Source organism: Gymnoscopelus microlampas (assembly GCF_963454915.1).
Source record: "Gymnoscopelus microlampas genome assembly, chromosome: 3".
Classification (NCBI taxonomy): Eukaryota; Metazoa; Chordata; class Actinopteri; order Myctophiformes; family Myctophidae; genus Gymnoscopelus; species Gymnoscopelus microlampas.
In genome coordinates, this window is record NC_139940.1 from 36923379 (window position 1) to 36942999 (window position 19621).

The 19621-nt window shown below is 45.9% G+C and overlaps 1 protein-coding gene across 4 annotated transcripts in view; it reads right to left on the reverse strand.

Moving 5' to 3' along the window:
* vps13b (vacuolar protein sorting 13 homolog B) overlaps nt 1-19621 on the reverse strand; it is a 443292-nt gene that overhangs the window by 345263 nt on the left and 78408 nt on the right. For all 4 annotated transcript variants that reach the window (XM_084052011.1, XM_084052012.1, XM_084052010.1 and 1 more), the window contains exon 17: nt 313-497. In XM_084052011.1, coding sequence (XP_083908137.1) covers nt 313-497 — 185 coding nt within the window. The remainder of the gene's footprint in view (nt 1-312; nt 498-19621) is intronic.

Below are 19621 nucleotides of genomic sequence, written 5' to 3' on the forward strand. Positions count from 1 at the left end.
AGGAAAATATACTATACACTGGTTGTTTTCTCTCAAGCAAATTTTACATCTGTTGATGGTAAACTCAACACACCAGAGTGTGAATACGAACAGAGAAGGGAGAGCCATGGTCAGACTCCGCACACGGAACACAGGCAAACACAAACAACACCCCCACTCCCTCCACACATATTGACTTACAAAGTGGGTCTGAGCCCTGATGGGTGGCCAACACACCAGTGTTTCTTAACCTAAGCATCAGGACCCAAACTGGTTTGGCAGGACCTCTTTCCCCCTATAAGAGACCAAGTCAGTCCTATAGTGTGCTATTACCTGGGGCTTTGTAGACCTCATTGAGCAGACCCTCGCTAAGTGTTGGCGGGGCTCCGTTCTCCAGGCTGTGAGTCCAGCTCTGGCAGATGGCCTGAAGCAGCAGTGTCTGGGCTCGTGTTGCCTGCACCGTGAAGTGGGGCAGCTCGAAAATGCACTCAGTGGTGGGCACCGATGACCTTTTGGTCCTGCAAGACAGGAACAAGACAGGGGAAGAGGAAAGAGAAAAAACACAAGGTTCTATTAAGAATAGTGCACGTCAGAACAGGACAAAAGACAGAGAGACAAGGTCGTATCAAGAATAATAAATGGGAAAATGGAGAGTTGCGTATGAAACCACAAAACCGCACAAACAAGCACAGGCGCATGAGCGCACACAGACAGTGTTGAATGAAATGGACACCGGTGGAAACAAATGGTTCAGAACTTCCACGAATCCATCACTAACACAGCGCAGCATAAAACAGCTCATTGATAGCGCAGGGGGCCAAATAGGTAGGACCGCATTCCAGCAGCAAATTTAAGAAGTACCACGAGCAGGCCAAGCTTTCCTTAGTTACTTGGCAGGTAGTTTGTAGTTCACCTCTTTGCTGACGACCCTGCTCCCCCCTCCGTCAAAACTGTGATGATGATTTATGTGAAGAGATGTACAGCCCAGAAACCTGACCCTGAAAAGAATCTCCACACATTTAACATTTCATCTGTCTCCAAATGTGTCTGACTGCGTGTGTGTGTGTGTGTGAGTGTGTGTGTGTGTGTGTACGTATGTACACTGGGCTGATGAGCTGAGCGTTAGGGGGAAGGGGGATGAGGTAACAGCACAGTCGGACAGAGTCCACCAGGCCCTTGTCCATCAGAGTCTCAGTGGGCCGTGCTCTCATTTATCATCTGACACACACACTTTTTTTATTTATTCTATCACTATTTTTTATATCCTTCTCACCATGTCTGTCTCTGCCTAATCATATTCACACATACACAGACAAACAAATTGCATCATTTATTTCAGTCTCTACATTAAAACATAGGCAAGCTCTGCAATTCTCGCTTCATGCACACACACACACACAGACACACACACAGACACGCTCCACTCTCCATCAAATCCCTGAATCAGGTCTGTGCGCTGACTGCTATTGAAGCTGTGAAGTCATGGCCCCACTGCCTCTGTATGACAGTTCAGAGGAGCCTTTGCATGACATCAGCCTCAAAGAGGAGGAGGGATTCCCTGCCTGTGAAACCCAACCACACACACACACACACACACACACACACACACACACACACACACACACACACACACACACACACGAGGCCCAAGCAAATCAACATACAGTAGGTATGTGCGTGTACGTGCACACACACGTGTAAGTCCCAGGGCTTGGAAACTGAGCCTGAGCCCAGAGAGTGATGGAGCACTTGTCCTCCTGATGACTACTGATCTCCATCTCCCACTTCAACTTCTTCTCCTCTGCTCTCTCCTCGTCTCCCTCCCTCTGTGTCCCCAGGAACCTTGGTTGGCTGGAAAAACACCCAGGGAGCCCGATCTAAACACAGCAAAACAAGCCTGTTTCATTCCATTCCTCCGTTTTCCTCTCTTCTGCTCTGAAAGATTCTTGGGTTGAATTGTAGTGGACTGGCACTGCCCCCTGCCTTGGGGTGTGTGTGTGTGTGTGTGTGTGTGTGTGTGTGTGTGTGTGTGTAAGTGTATACGTGTTTCATTGCATATGGTAATGGAAGCACGGAGGCACTCTGTTTTGAGCAAGGCTCTCAGTTGAAAATAGAACCGTGACTAATTCATAATGCGTTGGGCTGCGGCGCGTCAGGAACCAGCATCACAGCTCATTTCATCACACATCCATTCTGGTCTGGTCCCAGTTCAGATTTTGGTATATGTCATGGGGTCTCTCCCTCAACTCCACTCTACTCGGCAGCTCTGCAATCGTTTAACTCCCCTGCCTCCCCTCCCCTCTCCTCTCGGTCTCCGTGTCTCTCTCTCTCTTTATCTTTTCCTTTCTTCTGCTCCTGGGTGGTTCTGCAGGGTGACATGAGCTGTTAGCTGCAACACACAGGCAGACCCAGAGCGCTTAACTGCCTGCTGTCTCAAGGGGCACTGCTTTGAGAGAGAGAGAGAGAGAGAGAGAGAGAGAGAGAGAGAGAGAGAGACGGAGCGTATGTTTCAGACTGAAAATATGAGAGGTAGAACATAGGAAAAAAATAGAGAATGAGGGGGAGAGAGAGAAGGGGAGAAAGGAAGGGAGAGAGAGAAAGAGCGAGAGAGAGAAACTCTAAACCTGACAGGGTCAATGAGTTTACCTTGACAGCACACCATATACATTTTAAATTCCTTGGCAACATGTGGTGCATTTGGCACCCTCGCCAACCATACCATGTCATAGTTCTCTATTAAAACTCACTACTGTTGCGTGCTATACAGAAAGACATCAATCAAACATGTGTCTTTGTGAGCATATGTATGCGTGTACTGTGTGCGCATGTCTGTGCACACATAGCGAGCGATGGCCCTTCAACAAAAGGAGCAAGTGAAGGGATCCCAGCAAACAACAACGTCCCCACATGCAGAGCAAATGTGCCTCCAGAAAAGCCACTTCAATGAGAGGACTGGCAAGGGATGAAAGTTTGTTGGCTTATGCAAGTGTTTATGGCGTTTCAGGGGAGCTGTCATGTGCATGTGGTCGTCTAAAACTTTAATTATGCACCTGTTTTTATTATATTATGCCCAATTCATTGTGAACAACAACTCCAAGCTTGCAGCTAAACGAGAAGCAGAGAGTCTCATTAGTCTGCTAGGGGGAACACTGGATGTGAAGACAGCCAGACAGTCATCAGATTTCATTAAGTAGCTGGCACAGTGACGTATTTCTCACTGCAACATGGTAAACAGCTTTCTGGCAGACATCTTTTTCAGTCTTTCCCAGGGGCCACAAGAGAAACAAAAGGGTATAAAGTTAAAACCTATAGCTTCCCTCTGCAGTCAAGGGCTACATATACTGTAGTAGTAGAAACAGGCAGCATTAAATGCTGCTAACAGAGTCACAGATCTTTTTTTTAAAGATTTTTTGGGGGGCTTTTTATGCCTTTATTGAAAACACAGTAGATAGACAGGAAACGGGGCAAGAGAGTTGGGGAGTGACACGCAGCAAAGGCCGTCGGAATCGGGACTTGAACCCGCGACACGCTGTCAGGCTACGTTGGAGTCTAGGTGCCCGGACATAGTAATGCATTAACTATTTTTAACCTGGCGTCCCCATTTTGGGCATGTCATTATAAGACATAATAATGTAAGACAAAGAATATATAAAGCATATATAAGTGGTTAAACATAATTACAAAGAAATAATGATATCAGGGTAACGAATAACAAAAATACCCAAGGCCATGGGCCCTTTACAGTACAAGTACCAATTTAGAAATGCAGCATCTACCTCTGGGATCCAGACTCATTAATTCCATCTGCCACAATTGTTATGTGGGGAGGGACCTACCAGAAGTAGGCCTACATTTTCAGTCTCAACTTAGAAATCAGGGCTTAGGCCTCAGCTCCACTAACTCACTGAGGTCTCTGACCTCACAGTAGGTCTGTCAATAGCCTTTTTATTAAAACACAGGGCTTCAAGGAGTAGCTTCAAGGGAAATCAAAATTAGTCAGGAGCTATGAAAAATTAGGTGTTTCAATTTCATAAAGTGAAATATGTTTTCCTGTGGTGTATTTCAACAACATTAGGTCTCATTTCCTGACCAGTCCCCTGACAGAGAGTTAGACATGGGCCAGGGATGGATGAGTGGTGGCTGGATTGCTAGCGGCCGGATGGCTGACAGGTGGCTGGATGACTGGTACAGTATGTGGATTGACTGGTGACTGGATGACTGCTGGTTGCTGTTTGACTATTGGCTTAATGACTGTGGCTACACCATAGATGTCTGATTGGTGCCTGTTTGACTGGTGGCTCGATGAATGGTGGCAAAATGATGGGCAGCTTGATGACTGGTGGTTGGGGGACTGGTAGCCAGATGACTGGTGGTTTGTAGAGTGGTACAGTAGCAGGACGACTGGTGGTTAGACTGGTACAATAGCTGGGTGACTGGTGGTTGGTAGACTGGCACAGTAGCTGGGTGACTGGTAGTTGGTAGACTGGCACAGTAGTTGGGTGACTGGTGGTTGGTAGACTGGTATGGTAGCTGGGTGACTGGTGGTTGGTAGACTGGTAAAGTAGCTGGGTGACTGGTGGTTGGTAGACTGGTACAGTAGCTGGGTGACTTGTCGTTGGTAGACTGGTACGGTAGCTGGGTGACTGGTGGTTGGTAGACTGGTATGGTAGCTGGGTGACTGGACTGGTGGTTGGTAGACTGGTACGGTAGCTGGGTGACTGGTGGTTGGTAGACTGGTACGGTAGCTGGGTGACTGGTCGTTGGTAGACTGGTAGCTGGATGACTGGTGGTTGTTTGACTGGTGGCACACAGTTTTCTATCCAGTGTCCCTGTCAGAGGCAGGCAAAGCAGGGCAGAGCAGAATGTACAACAGACTGCATGAGTCATGAATGTAATACCAGCTGTAGTGTTTTTTTTTCCCCCCGAGCCTGCCTCCGCTGTGTGCCCACTCACACAAGACAAAAAGCAGGGACAGTTTAAAGGAGCGATTAAAAATTAGTCCTCTATTACAAGCTTGAGGACTACAGTGGCAGTGGCTCAGTAGGTAGTGTGGCCATCAGAAGGTTTGAACAACGCCTCCTCCTGGCTGCATTTCCAGGTGTCCTTGAGCAAGACATTTAAGCCGCAACTGCTCCCAGGCATGTTGGTTGCATGGTTTCCTCCATCGTCAGTGTGTGAATGTGTGTGAATGGATGAATGTAACGCACATTGTAAAGTGCTTTGGAGAATAGAAATTATATACAGTAAATGCACCATTTATCATTTACACAACCAGCCTTCTTTGCCTTTTTTACATTTATTTATCCATGGTAACTGAGCACAAATGCTCTTTTTCAGCAACACCCTGCTTCACACTTAAACAATTATACACACATTCACACCTAGGAGGTGTGTTTTAGGTAGAGCCCGGCTGATGCCAGATTTCTGGGTCTGATGCCGATCCCGATTTTGGAGAGTCCTAGACCAGTGGTTCCCAAAAGTTTTAGCTCAAGACCGAAAAGAGAAATCAGATGTTTGCCCGGGACCCACACTAGTGAAAATGGTAGATCTACAAGCTCACAACGCGTCGCTTTCTTTGCCCCATGTTGCGAGCTTGCAGATCTGCTATTTTCACTACTTCTTAAACATTCGTTTTCTAATTTAGGGAATTTCTTTGATTATTTTTGTTTATTCATGAAATTATATTTGAAAAAAAATAAAATGTATTCAACTCCTGAAAATGTGTGAATGTTTGTGGAAATGTTTTGAAAATCTTTTAAACTGGGCGCCCGCTGGCCTAGCGGTCCAGGTGCATACCATATATGCTGGTAATCCAGCTTGACAGCGTGTCGCGGGTTCCACTCCCGATCCCAGCGATGGGAGAAAATCTTTTAAACGAATAATTAATGACAAAATTTAGGAAACAAAAAATTAAGGGATATTCACTTGCGACCCACGAAAATGGATCTGCCAACCCACAAACAGTTTACAAATAAGAGTTCATGTTCTATCTTTATTTAGCACTGCCTTGTTGCAGTGCGCGAGCAAAGTTTGAATCACAGTGTTAAATCCCATCACCTGAGGGGACGAGACGGTCAGAATGAATGCGTTGCGCTGACTGATCTGACAGATTCAGTAAGTAAACGACCGATATGGTCTCGATATGGTCAAGAAAAGCCATTGCAGCTCGCGCAGAGATTTTTTATGCCAGTCCAGGGGATCACACCAGGAACATTTCAGACACAAGCACGCTCCTCTAACCTTTAGTGCCACCGCTGCCACTTTATTATATGCAGCATTTACCTGCGAGTCAATTAAACTGATCAAGAGCTATAGATCTAGAAAAGCATTTTAGAGATACAGCCTTGTATACAGTCAGTGATACTACCATGAGGTATCCGTAGTGGGAACTCCATCTAAACAGCCACTGTGTAACCCTGTGTCCTTGTTCCAAACCATACCCTTTTCACATTATAATAGCTGAGACCCATTCAAGCCAATAGTTCTCAGGCTAATCAGCTCTGTGGTCTGGTCTGCCTGTGGTCACAACTATATTTAGACAAATACAGCTGGGGCTCTAGCTAGCAAGCCGTGGCCACTGCATTACAGAGGCCACACACACACACACACACACACACACACACATACATGAAGTAGCATGCAGTGCACACACATGTGGCACACACAGTAACCCATGAACATGTATGCATTGCACACAGGCAAATGCATGCACATAGGCACATAAAAGGAACACGTTGAGCAGGTTGGTCAGACCACAGTCAGCAGCAGCAATTAGAGCAGGGCTGCTGAGGGGGTCTGCTAGTCCTAGTCACTCACCAGCCTGTTGCATTAACAACCTGCAACTACACAATCATTAGGAAAGAGCTCGTTACTGCCTTTAAAGAATCATAGCTGCACAGTAAAATACCACTGTTAACTTAACTCTAACTTTACTGTGTGTGCGTGTGTGTGTGTGTGCGAGAGAGCCATCCCCTGAACATCTGCAATGGTGGGATGATAAAGCGATGGTTGGAAAAAGGAAGATGGTGAAAGAAAGAGAAAACTAAGCAAAAGTGTGAGAGTAAGAACGAGAAGAGTGAGAGAAGGAGAAGGAGACAGACCACAAGCTTGCAGGTTGTACCCTACTACTCTCTCCTGGGTAAAATAATACCTAACATGGCCCAGCGGAGCAAGACTCTCATTAAAAAAAAGACGCTTGGAAAGGCTCCAGTGAAAACTTTGGGACGGCAGAATGGCCAAGTCACCACTTTGTACTTCCACAGACAGAAATACATTTGGTCTAATTAAAAGGTAAGGTTGTTTGGGGTGTGTATGCGTACATTTGTATGACTATCTGTGTGTGAATGTGTACGAATTGAGTGTTTTTGTGTGTGTGTGTGTGTGTGGGGGGGGGGGGGGGGGGGGGGGGGGGCTTGTTGGCACTGCACCAGGGGGTCCGAGATGGCAATGCATAGAAATCTGTAGAGTCTAGCGTAAACCATGACCGTGGACCTGTAGGGTTGCGGGAACAGCGGCTCATTCTTTTAAAATCAGCACCTTGCCATGGTTGAAAGTATATCGCTGGGAGCAGCTGGCTCTAATGGTTTACACAGCGTCCCTGAATGCAAGCTTGGAACCTGCGGGCGCTTTCCACAATGTTCATTTTTGTTATTACTCATATCCTGTACAGTACCAAAAAATGTATTCCCTCACTTTTTCCAAAATAACACGGCAGTCGTGCCGTGGGGTCCTGGACGTGGATGGGAGACCAGGAGCAAGGTGTCTGGACCGCCAATGGATCAGACGGAAAGAGAGGCAGAGAGAGAGAGAGAGAGAGAGAGAGAGTGAGAGAGAGAGAAAGAGTGAGAAAACGAGAGAGAGAGCGAGGGTAATATAGAACGAGAGTTATAGAGACAGAGAGAGAGAGAGGGAAAGAAAGAGAGGGAAAGAGAGAGAGAGAAATAGAGAGAGAAAGAGAGCAAGGGTAATATAGAGCGAGATATAACAAGACAGAGAGAGGAAGAGAGAGAGATTGTGTGTGTGTGTGTGTGTGTGTGTGTGAGCGCGAGACACACACACAAATCTCTCTCTCTTCCTCTCTCTGTGTGTGTCGCACGCACGCACGCACGCACGCACACGCGCACACGCACACACACACACACACACACACACACACACACACACACACACACACACACACACACACACACACACACACACACACACACACACACACACACACACACACACACACACACACAGCCCTCACAGGTGGATTTTGTCTGTAATGGGAGCCGGATGGGAAATTCCACATACACTGGAACATTCTCCTCCAATAAACTATAAAATGTTAATGGAAGTATTCAAGGAGATACTGAAGAGCTAATTCAATCCCTTCAAAGAATATTTGTGTAACATTAAATTATCATCAAATATATACGTTTTCTTTTTTAAACGGCACAAACGAAATTGAGTCAATCGACTCCAACTGTACTTTCACAAGGCCAAACTTTCTCTTTTTCTCTCCTTTATTTTACTTATCTGTGCATGTTTACAGAGTCCACATCAACTCCAGTGTCATCCATTAGCCCCTGACATATTTGACTAATAGATAGGACAGATAGCCACTGTCTGAGACCACTGATAACTTATCTCGAAGTTTCTACAAATCATTCACTGTCACACCCAGATAGCCACTCCTTAATGAACCAATACAAACAACCTTTTCAATGAAGATGTCAGCCACTAAACAGAATTCCTCTCAAATTTCTAGGGCTTCTTCTTCGGAGGGAAAAACCCCTCAAAAAGGAGGGAAGATTGACAGTATGTAGACTGAATCTGTTTTTTTCGTCTGGTGTAGATTGATATGAGGGATTGTAGAATTCCCCATCTCCCCAAGCCAAGGTTGCTGACCCCTCTCCAAATAACCACAGTGAGTTATGGGCCGCTCTCAAGTCCCCTCTTTTATCTCGCTACAAAAGACCCACTACAGTGTCTCCCAAAGCCCTTCTATGAAAACATTTAAAAACAGCTTTAAAAATGCCTCAAACAAATGCATGCAATAAATCATGCAAACCACTTTAGGCTGAACAATAACACCTATATGGCCAACATAGTGGGGGGGTAGCTGGATACGTGTCAGTTTGAGTTCTAGGATGTAAATTAGATGGTTTGTTGGCAGTTGAAATATTAGCAAAGTTTAAAAAAGAAAATCGATTAAAAGAAATGCCCCCTGGCATGTTTCAATGACTTCCCACCCAGAGCAGTGGTTCCATCTACTGTACATGTGTTCTGACAGCCAGTCCACTGAGACTGTCACTGTGGTCGCAGTGGAGCCATTGATGCAATGTTGGCCACTGTTGTTGTCAATGGCAGTCATACTCATATTAGATCTACAGCCCTGGTCTATGGCCCCAATCTGCAGATTATATGGAAGCTGACTTTCAAAAGCATTGGGCATCTCACCATATTACTGTAGGCTATATGGAGAGCACATGTTTGGAGACAATGCTGCTTAATTCTACAGAAAGGTCGGCAAAACGGCTTCCATAGCACAAGCTGGCCAAATTCTACAACGGCTGCGTGCTGGAGTTGGGGCTGAAGCGGTGGCTGTAGCAATAGAGCTGAAGGGTTTGTGGCTCCCCAGGGTCAAAGGTGTGCCATGTGTGCATTTCTCAATCATCAGCCCTGAACAGCCCAAACTCTTCAAAGAAAAAGGAGCGCTCCTTACACCCTCGCCTTCTTCCCAGCCGGAGCACCCCCGACCCGACACACACACACACACAGATCCATTCTCAGGAGAGGGCTTCATTACACTGGGATTACTAAAAGAAATGTTTTAATCAAGTTGTGCAGACAGCTGCAAACCGCAAGGCGAGAAAATGGCAATGACGTGGTTCATCAGGCGTAGGAAAACACATCAAGAGGCCTGTGTGTGTGTGTGTGTGTGTGTGTGTGTGTGTGTGTGTGTGTGTGTGTGTGTGTGTGTGTGTGTGTGTGTGTGTGTGTGTACTGTATGTATAGCTTCCTGCCTCTGTCTAACATGTCCAGCTGTGGAGGACATGCGGTTCCTTATATGGATACAAAGAGAAAAGCGACCTCTCTCCAAAGACCTAATATCACATCAGCTTCAGCTCCACTCTCTGCCTTCACTGCAACGTTTTGTCTAGTTGTCATAACAATTTCAGTAGCCTGATGCGGCATTGTGCATTCTTCACTTCAATCTAATTCCCCGGCCGACCCCTCAAAAGGACCTTTTGACTTTTGCTGGACTGTCACTTAAAAATAAGAAGGCAGCTTCCATCACTAAACTAATCACAAACCAGCGAAGCTGGGTTGCTGAGGTGCAGAACTAGTGAGGTTGCGGTGGAGTGGAGCAGACAGTGGAATGCCTATACGACAGTAAATGATAATCCACAGAGAGCTGATAATCCATCTGTCCTTCCCTATTTCTCACTGTTTTCCCTCCCTCAAGCTCCCCTTCCTCAGATGACTAATTCAGGAATTAATCGAGTCTTTCGGCCTGTCAAAAACATCCACCACAGCTGCTCAGGAAGCTAGGCGGTATCGGGGCTCCAACTGAGCCTGAAATACATCTTAAAGAATAATTGCATCCGTATTATACATAAGAAAATAGTCTTAGATTGCTCGAACGCCATCCCTTAGAAACATTACAGACTTATATATATTTGTATGTTTTACGGGAGAGTTAAAAGTCTACAAAGGTTTTTGCTACCAAAAAAAAAACGTACCTCTATACCACCACGCTCTGACCACTCTGGTGCGTTGCCCAAATAAACTGTTCAATGAATCAAAAACAAGGAGGGTCGCTCGCACTCAGAAATAAAAGTCAATGTTTTGTTTAACTTTTCCACCCCTCAGGAACGGTGACAGACGTTTCGGCTATCCAGCCTTCATCAGTCTGATGAAATGACACTAATAATCGTGAAAGCAAGCACATGCTCTGATGGGAGAATGAGTAAGGTTTCTCCTGAGATAAACGAATGAAAGCCTCCATCATGACTGAGATGTCAATCAACCAGAGCTTGAGCTTCTCATTCACTGACGCCACTTCCCCCTTCTCTCTCTCACTCTCTCTTGAGGCTCCTCAATACATCCATTGATCTCTGTCAGCCATAAAACCAAATAAAACTGTCTGACACCAGATGTAGTTGGAGCAAAAAAAAAAAAAAAAGGGCTCACCACCGAGTTGGCCAAAATATTTTATAGACTGTGCCACACGAAATATGATGTTGTACCTTGCGGCTCACAACCCCATGCACCCCTGTGCTTCGAAGTGTAAAGTGGAACATTATTACATCATATGCCATTCCAGACTTTTAATACACACCTGTTAATACATACAGGCCTACTTGTTGTAATTTCTGCCCTCCCTTCCCCTCAGCTTCATAGTGTAAAAAAATCTCTTCTGTCTGAACATTCATTCCCTTCTTTATCCGAGTAAAGGGCAGGGCCGTGTTCATGTCGCCTTGTTTGACTAAATGAATTCTCCGCTGCTATTCTGGCCCTGAACCACGAGTCAATGCTGAGCATGACCACAGCAACCACAAGTTGATTTAGGGTCATTGAATTATCCTTCGCCATAATAGCTTTCAGTAACTTTAACCCGGCCTAAACAAAAGTCTCCTTTAAGCCGACGATGAGTAATACAAGTGATTACTTCATTATGGAATCAACAGCAATCAAAGTTTAGTTGAGGGGCACTACTGTCAAGGCTACTGTGACATCATTCACTTGATACTTGTCATATGTCATATACTGTAGGCATACGCTCAGGGAAGCATAAGAACTTTTTCTAATACCAGCTGCAGTGGCTTGGCTTGTGGATTCCAAATGCCAACAACCATTCTAGCTTTTCACCTGCCAAAATTATTTTTAGAATAACACGGTCTGCATTTTTATAGTAAATAACACCTCTTAATGATGTCACCCGAAATGGACACTAAACTAAACAACTATGACAGTCATTATATCATGATGTCAGTTGCCCACCCTACGATACATCTGATCTGCAGGGCAGGCTTAGTACTTGGCTCAGTACAGGAGGACAGACGAAACATTTTTTCCTCCTCTTCTTGAGTGTGGTTGGAGACACAGACCAGGAGCAGCTAGCTATGGCTAGCTGTAAACAAGGAGTAATGAGGCATTACAACCAAGCCAGAAGCCTCATGCCTCAAATGCCTTGCACAGCCCTCATAAATCACTACCTGAGCTAAGCTGGGGTCTAGACCACTAGACCAGACATAGTAATGGACTCTGTTTCACTTCTCAACCAAAAATCCTTCAGGTGTAAAAAAAGAAAAAGAAAAACCTGAATCAACCATTGAAAGTGTAAAAAAAAAGACTGACTGTAAAGACTATAATAATAAGATATCAAGGGAAACCCTACATTCTTTTCTATTCAGAAACGTCCCCGCCGAGACTATAGTCAGCCTGTTCAGGCTATATAACATGCACCTGTAAGGCCACATGCCTTAAGAAATTAGCCCGTCAGAAATAGCTGGGCGAGAAACAGGGGCTGCTAAAAGTGCCACATAAAAGCCGACGCGGGGCTGAATTATGGCCTGCGATGCGACGAGCCACACTGAGCTGCCGTGGGTTTGGTGGTTGGTTGGTTGGTTGGTGGGCCCCGACCTTGGACAGCCCCTGTATGCTGTTAAGTGGCCTTGCATGAGGAATGTTAGTAGAAATGGGGAAGTAGCTGTGAGTGTCTGAGTGTCTGTGTGTGTGTGTGTGTGTGTGTGTGTGTGTGTGTGTGTGTGTGTGTGTGTGTGTGTGTGTGTGTGTGTGTGTGTGTGTGTGTGTGTGTGTGTGTGTGTGTGTGTGTACTCGCAAGCATGATGGAGAGTGAAATTGTGGTTGAATTTTGGTTTTGGGGAGATCGATGCAGGTGGCACTTCCACCCCCACCCCTACCTCCTCTCTTTTACAGGCACCCATTTTATCTGGGATAACAGGTTTAACAGCCAGGCCAATTGAGACTCTTGGTCGAGTCCCTGTGAAGTCTGCGGCCCTGTACGCTGCCTTTCATTAGGGATAAGTAGAGCCTGATGCCTCTCAGCTGCACTCTAATTCACTGGGAGTGAAAGTTCATTTAACAGGATCTCAGCTTCTTGCTAGCCAAGCCCTTTTCGGGCAAGTTAATGGTAGCCTATACGAAGAGAGAAAATTGAGGAGACTTGACATGCATGGTCGAATTACTCCCTCATATCAGTTTAGAAAGTTTAAGGACATTTGTATTAAGTACTTTTCTAGCGCATAATAGTAGTGATCCCTCGAAGTCTATTAACTCTCCTTAGTATTTTTCCATGAGGGAGAAGCATCACTAACAAACCTGCAGCAGTTATTGAAAATATTTGTTTATCACAACTGCTCTGACACCAATCACACTGTGAGCACATCCATCCACTGACAATGATCGAGTGGCAGTCGGTTTACTGTTTAACATCGGCCAACACTCAGTTTCAGTTATATATTAGCCGTGGCGATGCCTAAACACAATAGCTGCTGTCCTATCCAAGCACAGAGTGAGGGTTCCGAGAAGGACCTTTGTTGTAGTCAGGACAACCAACTGGTGTTTGTGTATGTGTATGGGGAGGGGTATTATTTTAGGGTAGATGCCATGCTGGATGTGTAGTATTAAAGGTAATTTAGCGAAGGTAGAAAAATATTGGCTAATGCCTGGTGGATGTGGAAGTGTCGATGTAACAACATTTTAGACTCACAAGCCAGTCTCCTAAATGCTTTGCTCAACTAGAGACAGGTGACAATCTCCCAGCCTTCATTGCTCAAGCTGAGAGGAAACAATTCTGAGATTTAAAAAAGAACTGCATTGCCGAACCAATGCAAAGACTTTAGGGCGGTCCTTCTCATATTGGGATGATCATATGACTTGTTTTCAAAGCAGTAGGCATAGATGTGTTAGTGGTTGTTCTCATTGCTTGTTCTAGCAGCTACATTGAATTGATATGTCACCAGACATCGATAGGCGGAGTTCTACGATCATCTGGCAACGCTGAGACTAAGAACACTTTGGCTGTGTTGGGAATTGAGCAAGCTATCCTACCAATACCACACATTACTACTATTTGGCTCCCAGCAAAATCTTGAGCCCACTTGAAGAGAGGATAGCAAACAATGTTATTTTGCTGCTTTGTGACAGAGAGAGAGGGAGGGCGCAAGCAAGCGAGAGACAGAATGAGAGAGTGAGACAGAGAGACAGACCTAGAGAGAGTGTGTTCTGTCTTTTGAAAGCCCCTTCGTGAAGGGTCCTATGTGGTGACGCTGAGGGGAATAGGAGCCGTGCACAGTGGGCCAACTCATCAGGAGAGGTGCCGGGTGTACACAGATGCCCAGAGTCCCTCCAAATCCCTCTATGATGACCTGGCAGTCATACAGGCCTTCTGCAGCATGGGACTGCTGCACAGAAAGAGTGTGTGCGCACTAGCGCGAGCGTGTGCATGTGTGGTGTGTATGTGAGAGTAAGTGAAAAAGAAAGACACTATACAGAGAGGGAGTTTATGTGTTTGCACACACACAGTGTAAAAGAGGAAGAAAAAAGAAAAGAGAGATGAGATGGTCTGCGTGTATACTGTATGTGAGCGCATATGACATCACCTTCTTCCCTTCTCCCAGCTTCCCTTCTCTCCTGTCAATCACCACTCACTTCTAATAATACAGAGTCCAGAGGCAGATAAATGTACAGCTACCTTCCACATTGGTAATGGAAAAGCTGATCCAGGAATCTGCATAACAAAGCTACTGGAGACTGACAAGGCAACCAGAGAAGGCTCTTTTTCTTTGACCACAATCTCACTCTGTGTGTGTGTGTGTGTGTGTGTGTGTGTGTGTGTGTGTGTGTGTGTGTGTGTGTGTGTGTGTGTGTGTGTGTGTGTGTGTGTGTGTGTGTGTGTGTGTGTGTGTGTGTGTGTGTGTGTGTGCGTGCGTGCTTCCAAACTTCTCTCTCTCTCTCTCGTTCAATGTTCCCTCGTTCCTGAGGACTCCTGGCTCTCACTCTCCACATTTCCTCCAAGCTTAAAGAGCTTCCACAGCCGTTCTCAGTGTCAGGGTCTTCCCCTCACTCAGAGAAAACATGACATCTTGGAGAGGGTGGAGGTGGTGGTGGTGGGTGTGTGTGTGTGGGGGGGGGGGGGTGGAGTTGTGGTTGAGAGTATTACATCAGTGCTGAGGAGTAATCCCAAAACAAACATCAATAAAGCCCAATTAAATGCTACCACCTGGTGGCGTGCCTTCCTCGGCTGATCCAGAGACCCAGGCTGATCCTGAGCTCCGGCTTTCACCTCCAGGAGAAGAGGAGCCCTGGAGGTATGAAGCTCTCTCTGTCTCTGTCTTAGAACAAGTTGTCCATCTACTGTGCGCGTGCACGCACGCACGCACGCACCCTCACCCTCACACACACACACACACACACACACACACACTCACACTCTCTCTGGTCCCACATATCCCACTCGTCTTTTTCACCACCCTGCACCACACATTTTCATCACTGCGAAACCTTTTAACCACATAACCCCATTTTGAAAATGTGTTCAGAAATAATATCTGAAATTGTCAAAATAATAAGAATTGAAAATTGCCCAAAATAGGGATAAAGTGGTTAAGACTGAAACAGTGAGCCTCATCCTCGGCCAACATGTGTGAAACATTAGAACAAGAGGATACAGAGATCATGTTATTAAATTACTGACTTAGAATCTTTACCGCATCCCATTCTTACCTAGTCTACCTGTCCAACATGCATGTGTGCGCGCGCCCACACACACACACACACACACACACACACACACACACACACACACACACACACACACACACACACACACACACACACACACACACACACACACACACACACACACACACACACTACACTACACTACACTACACTCTCTTCGTCTCTGTCAAACCAGTTGATCATCATTCTTCCTCCAGTAAACTGTCAGACTGGGATAATTAGATTTTGACTGAAGCCACTGTCAGGTCAGGACAGGGTCAAATATGAGCCACGCAGAACTGAACACCGGTCCCATTATCATCTACAAGGTCAGCTGACAGCCAAACAAACAGCCAACTGTTCGAGAAGCACTTCCAACCTGCCAAGGGTGTCGGAAGTGTCAAGATGCTGAAGGTAAACTAGGGGAATAAGGCAGAAGCCAAGCAGAAGTAATCCGGTTAAAGCCAGCAGAGCAGAAACATCTTTAAAAAAAGAAAGAAAGAAAGAAAGACATGTTTGCATGTTTGCCCATGTATGAATAACATGTAGGCAAGATAAGGCGCCCCGCCTCATAGTTTCACTGGACGACGTGTGCTTGTTCCATCAAAGGCATGCTGAAAGCGGGGGGTGGGGGGGGAATACAGTGCTTTGCTTTTAGTGCGTCAAGGAGACTGTGAGAAGTTGTCGGTGTATTTTTTATTTTATTTTTGGCACTGCTTCTGGGTGAAAGAAAAGCCATGGGAGGGCATTGATCTGGAAGGCTCTCTGGAGATGAGAAACATCTAGTGATTGTCAGAAAGAAAAATAACATCCGTTTGACATCTGAATCCACTATATGAGTGAGGCAGGGCAGAAGAAAGGGACCCAGAGATCAAACAGGCAGCTAGCAGTCTCTTATTAGGAGCAGAGAGAGCACAGGGAAAAGGGCTCTGCCAACACGCACACATGTGCATGCACGTATGTATTTATGTATGAATGCATGCCCCAGTGTATGCAAGTATCTACACACACCCTTCTGACACATGCTTAAAACACATACACTTCCAGCACGCACGCCCGCCCGCCCGCCCGCCCGCCCGCGCACACACACACACACACACACACACACACACACACACACACACACACACACACACACACACACACACACACACACACACACACACACACACACACACACACACACACACACACACACACACACACACACACACACACACACGTATGCGCGCAGGCACACAATATGGCCTTCTGTGCTTTGTGGTTGTCTATGTGGCCAACTATTCTTTGTACCGCGGAGGCAGTCTGCAGCCTGGAGAAGAAGTCAGGAGAAGTCAAAACCATCTGCAGCTCTTTGACATGTTTAAGTCCAAACTAATGGGAGGAAATCGATTCCCAAGCTAGTGCTTTAACAGAGGTAGTTCCTGCTTTAACAGGCACATTGACCGCAAGGTGTGAGGGAGAGGGCAGAGGGCAGAGAGGGCTGTGCGTAGTGTGTGTGTGTGTGTGTTTGAGAGACAGAGAGCATGCATACATGTGTCAAAGTGTAAGGCACGTGTATGTCTCTCTATATGTGTAAGTGTGTGTGCGCGCATGCGTGTGTGCAAATCTCCCAGATGTAGGCTGCAAAGACAGACACACACACACACACACACACACGCACACACAGTGGACAACTCTGGAGAGAATTCCCTCCACTGCACCTCCGAAGCCTTAATGTTTGCCTTCGTTCCTCTCGTTCTGCAACCTGCGCGGGCCTATAAATCTTTCCTGACGCCCCGCTGGCTCCACACTGGAATTCCTCTTCCTCTCCCGTCTTTGTCCCGTCCTGCGATCCTCACTTCATCACTCGTCCCTCCTGTGTTTTCCTCGTTACTCGGTCCTCGACGGGACGCCCTGATCTTCTCCTATCTTCCCAGCCAACCTCCCTTGTCCTGCTCCCCCGCATCTCTTCCTCACCCTCATCCCGCTTTCCTCTCTAGCGTCTCTCTTCTTTTTACCTGTCGTTTCCCTCCTCCATCCTCCTCTCCATCCATCATTCATCTATATTCCAGCCTTTCTCCATTCTTCTCCCCGCCCCGGCTCCATTCTCTTGCACTCTACCAGCTTCTCAGTTGGAATCACTACACCACTCTCTCTCTCCATTCCTCTCACCTCATCTACTGTACTATCACACCATCACCTCTTTCATGCTCATCTCCTCCTCTCAGACGACACACTCCCTCTTCCCTTCTTCTGACATTATCTTCTCTATTCATCCACCCATCCCTCCTTCACCCCCTCCTTTCTCTTTCTCTTTCTCTCTCTCTCTCTGGGACATTCCCAGTGAGTCATCCCTGTTAGAACAGGATCAGTGCAATAGTAACATAGTTTTGTTTGGTCCTACGGCACCATATTATTTTCCTCTCCCCCGTTTCAACCTCTGTGAGAAGTTGTTACAGCGATTCCTTCCCCGATGACTCTGTTTTTCTGTTTTCCCCTGAACCACTGAAAGACCGGGGCTCATCCATCACTTTAAAAACCTTCTTCTGATGCCCTGCCCGCAAGATGCTGCTCCATCCTCTGGTGCATAAAGCATGCTGTACCGGCACTGACACCGCACGCACGCACGCACGTGCACGCATGCGCACACGCACATAGATGAATGCATACATATGCACACAGTTTATTGCACTGCTACATACAGACACACACACGGATGAATGTTCACATATGGGCACAAATTATTATACTGTTACATCACTGGTACATACTGTGTAAATAAAAAAACACAGATGAAATTCCCCCAAGTAGTCCGTTACAGATGGGTCTTCCCCAAGACCGGCTGCATGATGTTTGGTGGGCGAAGCCAACATCTCAGTGGTCCAGGCCACGGCGTTGACTGCTTCCTGCCATAGTGACACACTCATGATGATGGGCTTAAACCAAAACTCCCATATCCACACATGGAGCACTGCCATCTCGTCCTAGGCCCAAGCCAGCTGCCACAACCGCTTGAATAATCAACATAAACAACACGCAAAAACTAGGCACGGTACTAGCCAGGGGCTGTACGACAAGCCGAGTGGGACAAGGACACATATTGCAATTTAAATTTTAAGCATTTTGTGGTCACTCTTATCCAAAGAGACTTGCATTGTTTAAGGTCTGAGTCAGTGCCATGAGCATCTGTCAGAGACAACAGGTCGAGGATTTAGAGTGCCAGGAGTACAAGGAGATGATACAAAGAAACTGATATGTATCAGTCGATGGAACGCAGAAAGCTATGCAAAATGTTGCAACAAAGAAACGTTTGTGTCGTGTTCTGTCTTTATCTTGTGTGCATGTTGGAGACTTTGTATTCTGTTGAAGCTACTGTGCAGCAAGGTTGATTGATTGATTACAACAAGCCTTATGGTATTAGAATACAGGGGAGGATTAACCCTTCGTGGTGCCCGGTGCTACGACCCGTTTCGGTGCAAACATTAAACAAGATCAAGAGTAATTTGTATATTAACCTCTATTGATTCATCTCACCAGTATTCATTAAAATATTGTAAGGGCACAGTAGAATTTCCATTACAATTGCCAGTCAGTTTACTCCACAACAATTATTTGGAAACTTTAGTTACTAGTTACTTTGTAGATTTTGATTATTATTACAAAACCACTTCAGCCCTATATACATTGCGGCCATTTGAAAATAGCCGATCTACAAGCTATCGCAACGCATTGCAATTTTCTAAAGATTTATACACTTGAAAACATTGTGAAATGGGACATTCTGCATAATGAGTACTTTATACTTTTGGTACTTTGGTAATTTTGATACCAATAGTTTTGTACTTTTACTCAAGTACATTTTGAATTTGATATGGACATCACAATTACATTGGACGAAACCAGATGCATTGTTTACAGTGTATAT